Genomic DNA, 11,459 nt, shown 5'->3' on the forward strand with positions numbered 1-11,459 from the left:
ACACTTGAACAACCATAGAACTACGTCGAGCACTGTAATAAACATATTTCCCTCTCCTCATGTGTTCCAGATGCCAGACCCCATCCCGCTGAAGAAGCCCAAGCACGAGGACTTCTCCGTGGGTTTGCCGCTGTGCGAGAAGGACAAGCACCGCGATCTTCTGCAGGCCCTGTCCCATAAGGTGAGAGGGCGGGGGGTGATGTATGGTCCCCGCGATGAGACGTCCTGTAACATTAGCTCCGCGTTCGGGACGAGCGGGGGCTTAAATTTAGATTTGGCAGGGCGTCCGTGCGGAGAAACCGGAGCCGCTGTGGGCTGTGGGATCACTTACCGAGAGCGCTGAAACCCCATCCCTCTGAGGAACCGGATCAATGGTCTCCGAGTCTCCCAGGGGGACCAGAGGATTTGAACGCAACACCACGGGCCGCGGATAATCGTCAGAGTCTAGATTTAGTAGAGATTTCAAAAATTGGGAATAGCATCTTCTTTCTTCATGGATTGGAGGTGACATTTCGATATCATGAATGACATAAACTCCCTCAAAAAGCCTTTTCTAGCAAAGAAAACGTTAAGCGAGCTCCCGTTGTTGCTTTGGATCTTGTCACGAGAACCCTGCCCTTCTTTTCCGTCGCGGAGAGCACTGGAGTTGAGCCAGTCGTAGAGTGATGCTAATGATAACTAAAAAAAAAACACCTCTATATTCACACACTCGCATGCTCGTGTTTCCAGGGGGCGAACTGTCTTCAGCCCAGGCAGAGGCCGTCAGCGTTCAGACCCTGGTCCCCTCACATCTCTGCGGGGGAGAAGGAGCCGTCCAGCCACCCCCTCGCCCTGCTGCGGGACAGGTGAGTGCAGTGGAGGTGGGGGAGAAGCTTTACCGTAGCACCCCAGAATTTGAGTTTGTTACTTAGAAGTTCTCAAAAGTACCGCCTCGTAAAAATATTTGACCTTCCAAGTGTGACCAGGCCTAGATCAAGATGAGCACTGAGCCAAGTTTGAAGAGGGTCGACTTTAATGGTACACATTTTAATCGGAGAGAGTTTCATTTGTGCTTAATGCCTTTAAGTTCTGGGTTTTCTGGTTTAAGCCTGGGGTACAGGGCATGGACGTGGGGAATGTAAAATCCTAAGCCAGAATTCGTCCCCACTGTGCGATGAATGAAGAGTTGCTACGAGCAAAGTCTGTCATACAGACGGCATCTCTGGATTCGCCCATATATGGTCATGTTTGAAAGCAGTTAAAGGGATCTTTCAGGATTTTTGACATAGGGCCTCATTTCTAAGTTATCCAGAGTGTTGCTGGTACCTGGAGATATTTTTTTTGTAATTCATGCAGTTCTTATGTTTGAAAAGTTTTGTGGCGCTAGGCTAATGCAAGGCTAGCGCATTTCTACGGCATCAGCTAGCCTGCATTAAAAACAGTCTGACCCGCTCCACAGAGCACCTGAGGCAAATCACTTATAACGCCAGACTAACCATATAAATGTCTGTGTCGATAGAGAAATTTTAACCATTTTGCATTTAAAAGAACTTACATTTGAGCAGCATCAGCTTCGTGGTTGTAAAAGCTACAAAGCGGTGGAGTGATCTGCTAGAAAATAGTCCCTCAAAATGCGATCATTCATTTGATGCAAGGTCAGTTATATTCCAAAAATTACTCTATCGACACAGACATATATATGGTTAGTCTGTAGTTATAAATGATTTGCCTCAGGTGCTCTGTGGAGCGGGTCAGACTGTTTTTAATGCAAGCTAGCTGACATCGTAGAAATGCGCTAGCCTTGCATTAGCCTAGCGCCACGAAACTCTTCAAACATAAGAACTGCATGAATTACAAAAAAAAAACAGCAACCAGCAACACTCTGGATAGCTAGGAAATGAGGCCCTATGTCAAAAATCCTGAAATATCCCTTTAAGGGGGAAAAACATTTGGAGAAAAATCAAAACTTTCTCTAATTATTCAAAAACTACTTTAACAAATGCTGAAATATGAACATAGTTTTCTACTAAATAAAGATACATGGAGACAGACATGAGAAAGACATGGAGAGGAGCAACGTGGTTCAACTGCTCATAAATACATAAATAACGGAGAATGCTAACATGATGCTACATGTTAGCGTTAGTTACATGTTAGCAACACTAGCTACGACTGAATATGTTTGTTAAGTGGTGACGTCACAGCTCTACTTCCGGGTCCGCAGATGTGCAAGAAACTACAAAAAACTCTTTAATATCACAATCAATATTTCTGAAACTCAACAGAGAGTTACTGAACATACTTAGTATTTATCAGGCCCATTAGCCAAAAATGCTGTATCTATTGCTATAAAAGTCATATTTACCTAAATCAGTACATCAGGGTTAGCAGAGATAAATGCTAACGGCGCAGCAGCTACGCTAACCCCGGAAGGAGTGACTTTAGTCAATATGACTTTTATAGCAGTAGGTGCAGCATTTTTGGCTAATGAGACTGAGAAATAAGTAGGTTCAGGAACTCTCTGTTGAGTTTCAGAAACATTGATGGTTGCTTTTAAGAGTTTTTTTAATGTGTTTTTTCTCGCGTATTTGCCGGTCTGCTAAAGACGTCACACTTAACAAACGAATAGCAAGTTTCAGGCTCCAGGCGACGTGTTTATGGTAAGCAAACAGTAACTACGGTATTTCCATGGAAAAGTGAATAAGAAAGGCGACAGCGACACCACTCAAGGTCGATTTTGAATCATTTTCAGACCTGAGTGATTTTGATCCAGGTTCTCGTAGTATATTTGGAAGGTTCAATATTTTATGAGGTGGTAAAAAGTATGTACGAATCACCACGAGATGCTCACAGACGAAGCATTAGCCGCTGCTAGATCACCTTCATAGTTCGTCTGTTAGCTGCTTCTTTCCGCTAGTCTTTGGCTTTTGAAAACTCCATGAAAATGCCGTATTTGTCCACGGTGTTGAACAGTGCTATACGGAAGTGTATTCATCTCACTAAACAAAGAGGTTAAAGATTAAAAGCTGATGTCAGACCGTAGCGAGATTACGATACACTATTAACTTTCTTCAGATATTGCGTTAGTTGATAATTCACTAATAATTTCATAGCGCCTGAAGCTCGCCAGTTATCTGATCCCTGGAAAAAAGCCCCAATTACAGTCATGACTGATAAGACCATCTCTATAGTCTCTAAGTCCGTTTTTTAAATACACACTGTATATCATTTTGGGGGTTCTCAGCATACACGTTCAATTGCAAAACAAAGAAACTGTATTATCTACATAATGTGTTTTATTGTTTCAGCTAGGGCTGCCTGATACGGGGAAACATTTTGATATTTGATAACAGTCTTGAGTAAAATAATAGCTATGTTATTGCAATATTTTACCAACCCTTTCAACGCAACATTCTTAAGCAATCAGTTTTTCTCATCCCTTTGCATGATTTAAATACATAATCAGGATCAAAAGTACTTGGTATATTACCCAACAATTACAAACATGCAGGACCAAAGGAAAACTTGATTATTTATTATTTATCTCACTTTACTGAATCTTCAATATGCGCCCAAACGCACAAGTGAACATAATACATACATTGACACAGTATTTTCTATTGTTTTATGGAAGAAAAGTACAGCACTGTCAGGTCAGTAAAAGAACACTTTTAAACATTTTTTTTCCATAATTCATTTTGCAACGTTGCAATATTGTGCCAGTTGTGACAATGAGAATTTGTTGATGCACTTCAACTATTATCCACGTATAGGAAATGATAGCTTCTAAAGCTGTTTTCTCAGATTTTGACATTCTGGGGACAATTTTTCCACCTAGTGTAGCCCCTACTTACACCACAAAGCAAAACAGCATTAAAAGTCTTTTAATGAATTGTGCCAAAATTAGGCCTTAAATGTCATTAAAAAGCATTACATTGGATTCAAACTGGCACTAAATCAAAATTTATTGGAAAATTATGACATTGCTTAACAATGTTTACTGTGTAAGTTCATAGAAAATACCAACATGATGGTCTATAACATATTCAGTTGCAGTTTTGGCTAAAATTAACCACATTATTTTGTTGAATAATTTCCCGTTTTGACCAATTCTCTTTCCTCTGTTTGATGAAATGTTTACAAATCTTACAAAATGAAATATTAGCTGATTTTTTTGTTTGGTATTAAAATAAGTGTTTGGGCATTTAAAAAAGTTAAACATTTGGGGAAAACATGATATTAACCCCAAAATTTGAAAATTAACAACAGTTCATTCAGACTATAATGAAATATAATGTTTTTTATATATCTGTCAACAAGCTATATCCACACATTTAAACCTGGCTCTGGATTATTACTCTGATATTGACCATGAAAATATATGCGATTGGACACATATATATGTATATTTTCACACACAAAATGCTTTATCTCCTAATGAAAATATCAACTGATGTAAAGTTGTGATGTACATTTTTCAGATTTTTGTCTCAGTAATCTACAGCTTGAATCTTTTTTCCCCATTCGCCTAAACCACCTCCTCTTTCTTCCTCCAGCTTCTACAACTACAAGAGCCTGGAGAGCGCCGTGGCCCCCAATGTGGCCCTCACGCCGCCGCACCTGGGGAAGATGGGCCCCTTGTCGCCCTCGGTCCCCAGCACCTCTCACCCCAGTGGAGGTGAGGCGCCGGGGGAGAGCGCCAACAGCAGCTGCCGGTCCCGGAAGAGAAGGGCCACAGGAGAACAGGGGCCCCCAGCCAGTGAGGGGCCCGCACCCGACGCACCCCCAGCCTGCAAGGCCCCTGCACCTCCGCCGCCCCCACCTCCCCCGCCCCCGGAGGACAAGGACTCTGAGGTGGAGATCGAGGTGGAGAGTCGAGACGAGTGTAAGCTTCAAATAATCATGAAAATACAACAACAATGCAGGACTTGTTTAGTCGGAACATGTAATTATCATCTATCTACAGGGGTTCCCAACCTGGGGGACCCTATAGGTGACGAGGAGCATTAACCAGGGACACCACCATCACACACCCTTTCTTTGTACCATGCCGTGCAGACTACTGTATTTGCAGGACTATAAGTTTCATAGTTTGGCTGGGGGTGCGACTTATATATCAAAATATATAATTTCATGTTTGGAATTTTCACAGTGATAACCGCTAGAGGGCGCTCTAGGCTTGTGTACCAGTATCTGCTACTTCTGTATGGTTGTACAATGCACACGTTTACTTACAGTACCACTGAAAAACTAAAAAAACTGTGAAGTTTGGAGTGAGCGAGTAACTTGTGAGGGACGGGCGAAAAGCAGAGGTTACTCTTACTGCAATGAGGAAAACAAAAAAAGCTCATCAGGCTAAAAGCTAGATGGCCACAGCTAGAGGAACGAGTTCGCAAATGGATGCTCAAACAGCGTGCTGCCGGGAGAGGCTTGTCAACGGTGCAGTTGCGCCTCCAGGCCCAGGTAGTTTCCAAGGCTGGTGCGACTTATAGTGCGGAAAATATGGTTATTAGGAAAAAGGTCAGTGATTTTTGCTTTTGGTTAGAACACTTAAACACTTCAGTATGACGACCTTCTGGATAGAAGTGAAACAGTTTCTTCAGATTTACAGAGATAGGTCATGGTTGTGAAGTATATACAAAAAAAGTCCATACCCTTTGTCTGTTAAAGAATGAGCGAGAGGCCGGGTTGGGAACCACAGAAACAGACCATACTTTGATGCGTCCTGAGTGTTGGTGCTGAACTGTAGGCTACGTCTGAACTTGTCTCTGTCTCTCTCCCTCAGTCACGTCGTCGCTGTCCTCGCTGTCCTCTCCATCCTTCACCTCGTCCAGCAGCTCAGCCAAGGACCTCAGCTCGCCCGGCTCCTCCCAGGGGCCGGTCAGCGCCGGTTCCCAGTCGTCAGATCACCCGTCGGCCCCTTCCTCCGCCACCACCACCACACCTGACTCGCCCTCTTCCACATCAGCCGCATCTGCCCCGCCCTCCTCTACCTCCACATCAGCCCCGCCCTCCTCCACATCAGCCCCGCCCTCCTCCTCCACATCAGCCCCCCCCTCCTCCTCCACATCAGCCCCGCCCTCCTCCTCCACATCAGCCCCGCCCTCCTCCTCCACATCAGCTCCGCCCCCGGAGCTCGGGCTGGAGTCGGACCTGGAGAGCCTGCGGCAGGCGCTGGACTCGGGGCTGGACTCCAAAGAGGCCAAGGAGAAGTTCCTCCATGAGATCGTGAAGATGAGGGTGAAGCAGGAGGAGAAGCTGGGCTCGGCGCTGCAGGCCAAGCGCAGTCTCCAGCAGGTAAACACGGGACGCCCACTTAGGGTAGTTGTCTGCACTGTATTGTTGAGGACGTGGGGCTCTAATCCAAAAAGCGTTGTCAGTTCAGTGGAAGGAAACGCATCCAGCAGTGTCCCAATATGTCAAACAATTTTACAGTTATTGACATGAACCATAGCAGTGTTAATTTCATCCAAATATTTTGTCTTAAGGCGAGACACTTCAGTTTTTTAGCTTGTTTTCTCCCCTAACATGTTAGTTTTAATGTCAAATTTTGAAAAAAGACAAAACTTACCCTTTATTCATTCACAAATATAGTACCCATATGTAGCACAAAAGGCAACCGAGATGATCCAAACATGGGCATTTCCTTTCTGGGAGACAACAGCGACTGAAAAGAAGTATACACATACAATGAGAGGTGGTCATTCCACTCTTGCAACAACATCTCCACTTTAGTGGTATGCACGGACTCCAAACATTGAGAAATTAACTCTCCAGAGTAAATATGTGCATGTCAGACCTCTGTGAAGCTTCATAACATCTCCACACACGCTGGGGGGAAACGGAGCTTACATAAGCCGCAGTCTGGGCGGCACAAACAAGAGCAGAGGAAGGAAGTGTGGGCTTTCCCAGACCCTTCCCAGACCTATCCTTGGCATCAGGGGCCACTGTTGGTCCCGACTCTGTGTGGATTTGCACATTCAATTAGTCTATTCCTGACATGGGCCAACAACAAGGAAACATGATGGAAAGGTCGTTTATGTTTGAAGGGTTTGGTTGTTTCTTTTATACACGGTTGTCCCATCAGAAGGCAGAGAAAGATAAAAAACTTTGGGTTGCCAGATCCTTTGGCTCAAACCGTTATCTTCCAGGGACTGTCCTCAACCTCTCCAAACTGGTCCTATGTAGCGCTTGAGCGGACTTCGTAGTTAGACTTTAACTACGAAGTCCGTGAACCCATTGACTAAATTGCGGAGGCTCTTAGCTTTCAAATAAGGAATATCCTGTTCTTCAGATGCATGTATCTCATCTCAGTCATAGTTGGGTAATAGCCTTCTACTGTCGCAGAGTAGATCGGGGCCATGAGTCTGTCTTCAGGCTAATCCCATGTGCTTCCCCTCTCTGAGTCTGCCTGCGTTAGCCTGGTTCAGCCTGGTTTAGCCTGTCACACAGTCCAGGGTGTGAAGTGCATTGTTCGGCTCCGCTCTTTTGTGTCAGGTCCACAAAACCTGCTGACAGACAGGGGCGCCTGCCACAGGTTTCCCAGGACAAACCCTTTTCAGAGGAGGAACTGGCCCCGAACAACTGTTAGAGCATAATATGAATGTGATTGAAAAAACCCCAGTGAAAACAGTATTTTATTACAAAATAAATGAAAACAAACAACTCAAACTGTACTGTTCCAAATTATTATGCAACTCATAGTTTCAATGCATTTTATTGTAATTAACTGAAAATGGTTCTTCATTACTGAAATCAAAAGCTATTTCAACCAAAAACATCTTAACTGGTCAAGTTATATTTTACCATAGGAGCCCTTGTGTGATAGCAGCTTCAAAATTCTTAAATCTATTAAACTTTTGAGTTTTTGGAGAGTTTCTGCTTAGATTTCTTTGCAGGATGTTAGAATAGCCTTCCAGAGCTACTGTTTGGATGAAAACTGCCTCCCACCCTCATAGAAGTTTTTCTTGAGGCTCCAAAGGTTCTCAATAGGGTTGAGGTCAGGGGAGGAGGGGGTCCACATCATGAGTTTCTCTCCTTTTATGCCCATAGCAGCCAGTGATGCAGAGGTATTCTTTACAGCATGACATGGAAGCCTAAAGGAGATCCCAGGCCAAAACATGACTCTGCCACCTCCTTAATGACGTCACAGTCTTGTTGAGGCATGGTGGCCATTCGCCAACAATCCACTATCCATTTTGTTACGTAGATAATGTAAAATACTGTACTTGCCTACAAATTATTGTTGATTAACTTTAAATAATATAAAGCTTCGAGACGCTTCAAAAGAACTAATTTTGGTAGACCTTTAAAATGTTTTTGTACTTTTTCTGCAAGTAAATATTAAAAGAAATCCCCAGGAAAGGCTCATGGTTGACTGGTCCCAAGGGGACCCACCTGTTGAGAACCCCTGCTCTAAGCTATAGAGGTGATGAAACAGCGGTCCTTCCAGACTCACCGACGCCTTTCGACAGTCGAGCAGATAATACTCTGATCCTTTTGAGTTTTATATTGATTTACAATAGCTACACATAAATGATCAATGTCACTTGTCGTGGGCATCATTTGTGTAGTGTGAACAATTTAGTTTTAATTTAGTTTGTTTAAAAACAACAGCTGTAAATGTCTGTCAGATGAACGACCTAAGTCATTTTGCGATAGTGATAGTGCATCACCTAAATGCCCTTCTAAACAACCTGCACAATTTGTTTGCGCAGGAGCTGGAGTTCTTGCGAGTGGCAAAGAAGGAGAAACTGCGAGAGGCGACGGAGGCCAAGAGGAACCTTCGTAAGGAGATCGAGCGGCTCAGGGCGGAGAGCGACAGGAAGATGAAGGAGGCCAACGAGTCTCGGCTCCGGCTGAAGCGAGAGCTGGAGCAGGCGCGGCAGCTGCGGGTGTGCGACAAGGGCTGCGAGGCCGGGCGACTGCGCGCCAAGTACTCTGCACAGGTACGGGCACCCTTTGGAGTACACCGGCAAGAAAAACACAACTTGTATATTGCTGTTAAAGGAAAGACGAAACTTTGCAGTGTTTGGTATAAGTATTTTGGCTTTGATTTGAACACAGCACGTTGTTTTTTTTTAGCTGATGACGTTCGATATAAGTGTCCGCGCCCACGATGTAGGGGATATTTAAAGTATACACAAAAGGTCCAAGGGTTATGCGAGACAATAATGGTTGGGAACCTTTGGCTCTAAATCGATACTGGCTCACAAAACCTTCCCGCTTCAGCGAAGACGACTCACGAGTCCTCGTACCGTCTACGGGCCTCCCGCTCCGGGTTCACAAGGTCCGTGAACGGCGGTAACGTCCACTTCTCCGGGAGGTTAACGCATCCAGCCGCTCCGCTCAGATCCAGGCGCCAAAACAATGTCTCCCTCAAACTTTCAAACTCTCCTCGAGTTCCAGGACACACCCTCCTGATGAAGCAACAGCCAATCACTATCAACTATAAAATGCATCTTTGGAACTGATCAATGAAATGACTGACCATACAGCACGGAAAACAAAAAAACTTTGTCTTTCGTTCCCATAGCAATAATATGAAATTAATTATGACACGAAACAACCTAACTTGTTTAAACCTACAGTTTAATCTGAACCTAGAGTGACCTATATTTAAATCACTAAGAATATTAATGATCCCTATCATGTAATAACGATTATTAGGACTATTATCACTATTCAAACAAGTAATTAATACACTACTAATAAAGCGATTAAAGATGTGTTTACATAAACTCCTAATGTTCTGCCCTAATATTCTACCGGGCTACACAACAAAAATACCAAGGCTTGTGTTTTGTTTTTTCCAGATCGAGGATCTGCAGATGAAGCTCCAACACGCCGAGGCCGACCGGGAGCAGCTCCGCGCTGACCTGTTGCAAGAGCGGGACGCCCGTGAGCATCTGGAGAGAGTGGTCAAGGAGCTGCAACAGCAGCTCTGGCCCAAACCCAAAGGCGGGAGCAGCTGCAAGGAGGAGACGCCCAAGAAAACACAGCTGGACATGTAGATAGAACATCTCAAGAACTTCCGAGCTCCACCCGAACACTCTGGCGCAGCTCCTCCGAGCACCGGGCTCTCGGGGAAACTGATGGAACGAACGGTCAGACCTCCGCTCAATGTGGAGTTCGAATGTTCCTACAAAGTTCCCGTTTGCTTCTAAACCTCCGCTCATGGGGGACATACGTGGACATTATTAGGATTTTTGAAGATAAAACACACAGTCATTTGAACAAAGCCTCAGGATGAACAAGCAGACTGAACAGCTCCTCGTTGGGTTCTTGGACACGGTTGGACCCCGGGCAGACAGTCCTGGGTGAGTTGTTGTCGTGGCGTTGGCGGAGCGGGGTTTTTTACGCAGCACTTGGGAAGAGCCGTGCCGAACAGGACCAACACCGACCTCCCCCTCGCCCCAAGCTGGACTCAAAACGCCAAAACATCTGCATCGGCCTACAGCGGCTACAACCACATTTTCAGTTTAAATTATTGTAAATAGGTGTCGTCGTTTCGTTTTTTGTTTTTTACGTTTGAATCTGAATGGCACTTTTACTCATCGGAAACTTAAATAGCGTTCTCATGTTCTCTGCGGTGGAGCAGTCGTCCAAGAGAGAGGTGTAATCAGTGATATGTTTCCTGTAAATAAAAGGAGCGGAGTGGCCCTCCTGTCAGGGCAGGGGGGGGCGCTCGCTGAGAGAACTGTCCTGTGTGCGCCACCAGCTCGGGTACTCCTCAGTCATGTACCGAATCAAGCCACCTGCATCCTGCAACTATCATGTGCCTGTACCAATATGGTACCGCTACATTTTTACACCCAGCTGTTAAGGTCAAAAGTCTAAATAAATCAAAATGTTAAAATTCAGGCCTAATATTTAGGGGGAAATGCAGTGTTCGTACATCAGCGACTAAATCAAGTCCAAACAGCAGCTACAACGCCAACAAGGTTTAATCTGGAGCAATATCAAACTTGGACTAGACAAAGAAAACCTGGGACCTAACCAGAACTAAACCAGATGCACATTTGTGGCTAATAGTAGCTAAAGCTAGAGGAGCTAACGCTAGAAAACACTTTTTACTCTTCACAAAATTCTCTTATCCACAAAAGCAGATTCTTTTGAAGCTTCTGTAAAACATGAAATGAAGTCCATCCCTGTCATGTTGGTCTCAACAGCTTCAGTTTCCACTTCTTGCTTCACAGTTGCAGCAGCTAATGCTAATGCTAATGCTAATGCTGCTCTCACAGACACAGAGCAGGAGCATCAGGAGGAGGAGCTTTTCCCCCCCTTTTTGCGGAGGCAGCCAATCATTCAGCTGCTTTGAAGCTGTGCTTTACAGTCAGCCAATCAGAAGACCACACTGAAACACCTGATTAACAATTGACATTCTCACAACATTTAACACACTAGTGGATATTATGTTCCGACATTTACAGTACGAAAATGGATTTTATTTGGCAATGTTATGGGTGATGTTTTGAGGT

General features: G+C 44.5%; 1 protein-coding gene across 1 annotated transcript in view; it reads left to right on the forward strand.

Moving 5' to 3' along the window:
* The window catches only part of skia (v-ski avian sarcoma viral oncogene homolog a), an 82,706-nt gene extending 71,983 nt beyond the window's left edge, over nt 1-10,723 (forward strand). The window contains exons 2-7 of the mRNA XM_079558016.1: nt 71-181; nt 730-845; nt 4,536-4,864; nt 5,765-6,276; nt 8,697-8,927; nt 9,795-10,723. Coding sequence (XP_079414142.1) covers nt 71-181; nt 730-845; nt 4,536-4,864; nt 5,765-6,276; nt 8,697-8,927; nt 9,795-9,992 — 1,497 coding nt within the window. The 3' untranslated portion in view covers nt 9,993-10,723. The remainder of the gene's footprint in view (nt 1-70; nt 182-729; nt 846-4,535; nt 4,865-5,764; nt 6,277-8,696; nt 8,928-9,794) is intronic.
* The last annotated feature ends 736 nt before the right edge of the window (nt 10,724-11,459 follow it).

The sequence above is a fragment of the Gobius niger genome (genome assembly GCF_951799975.1).
Source record: "Gobius niger genome assembly, chromosome: 6".
In the NCBI taxonomy this organism is placed as follows: domain Eukaryota; kingdom Metazoa; phylum Chordata; class Actinopteri; order Gobiiformes; family Gobiidae; genus Gobius; species Gobius niger.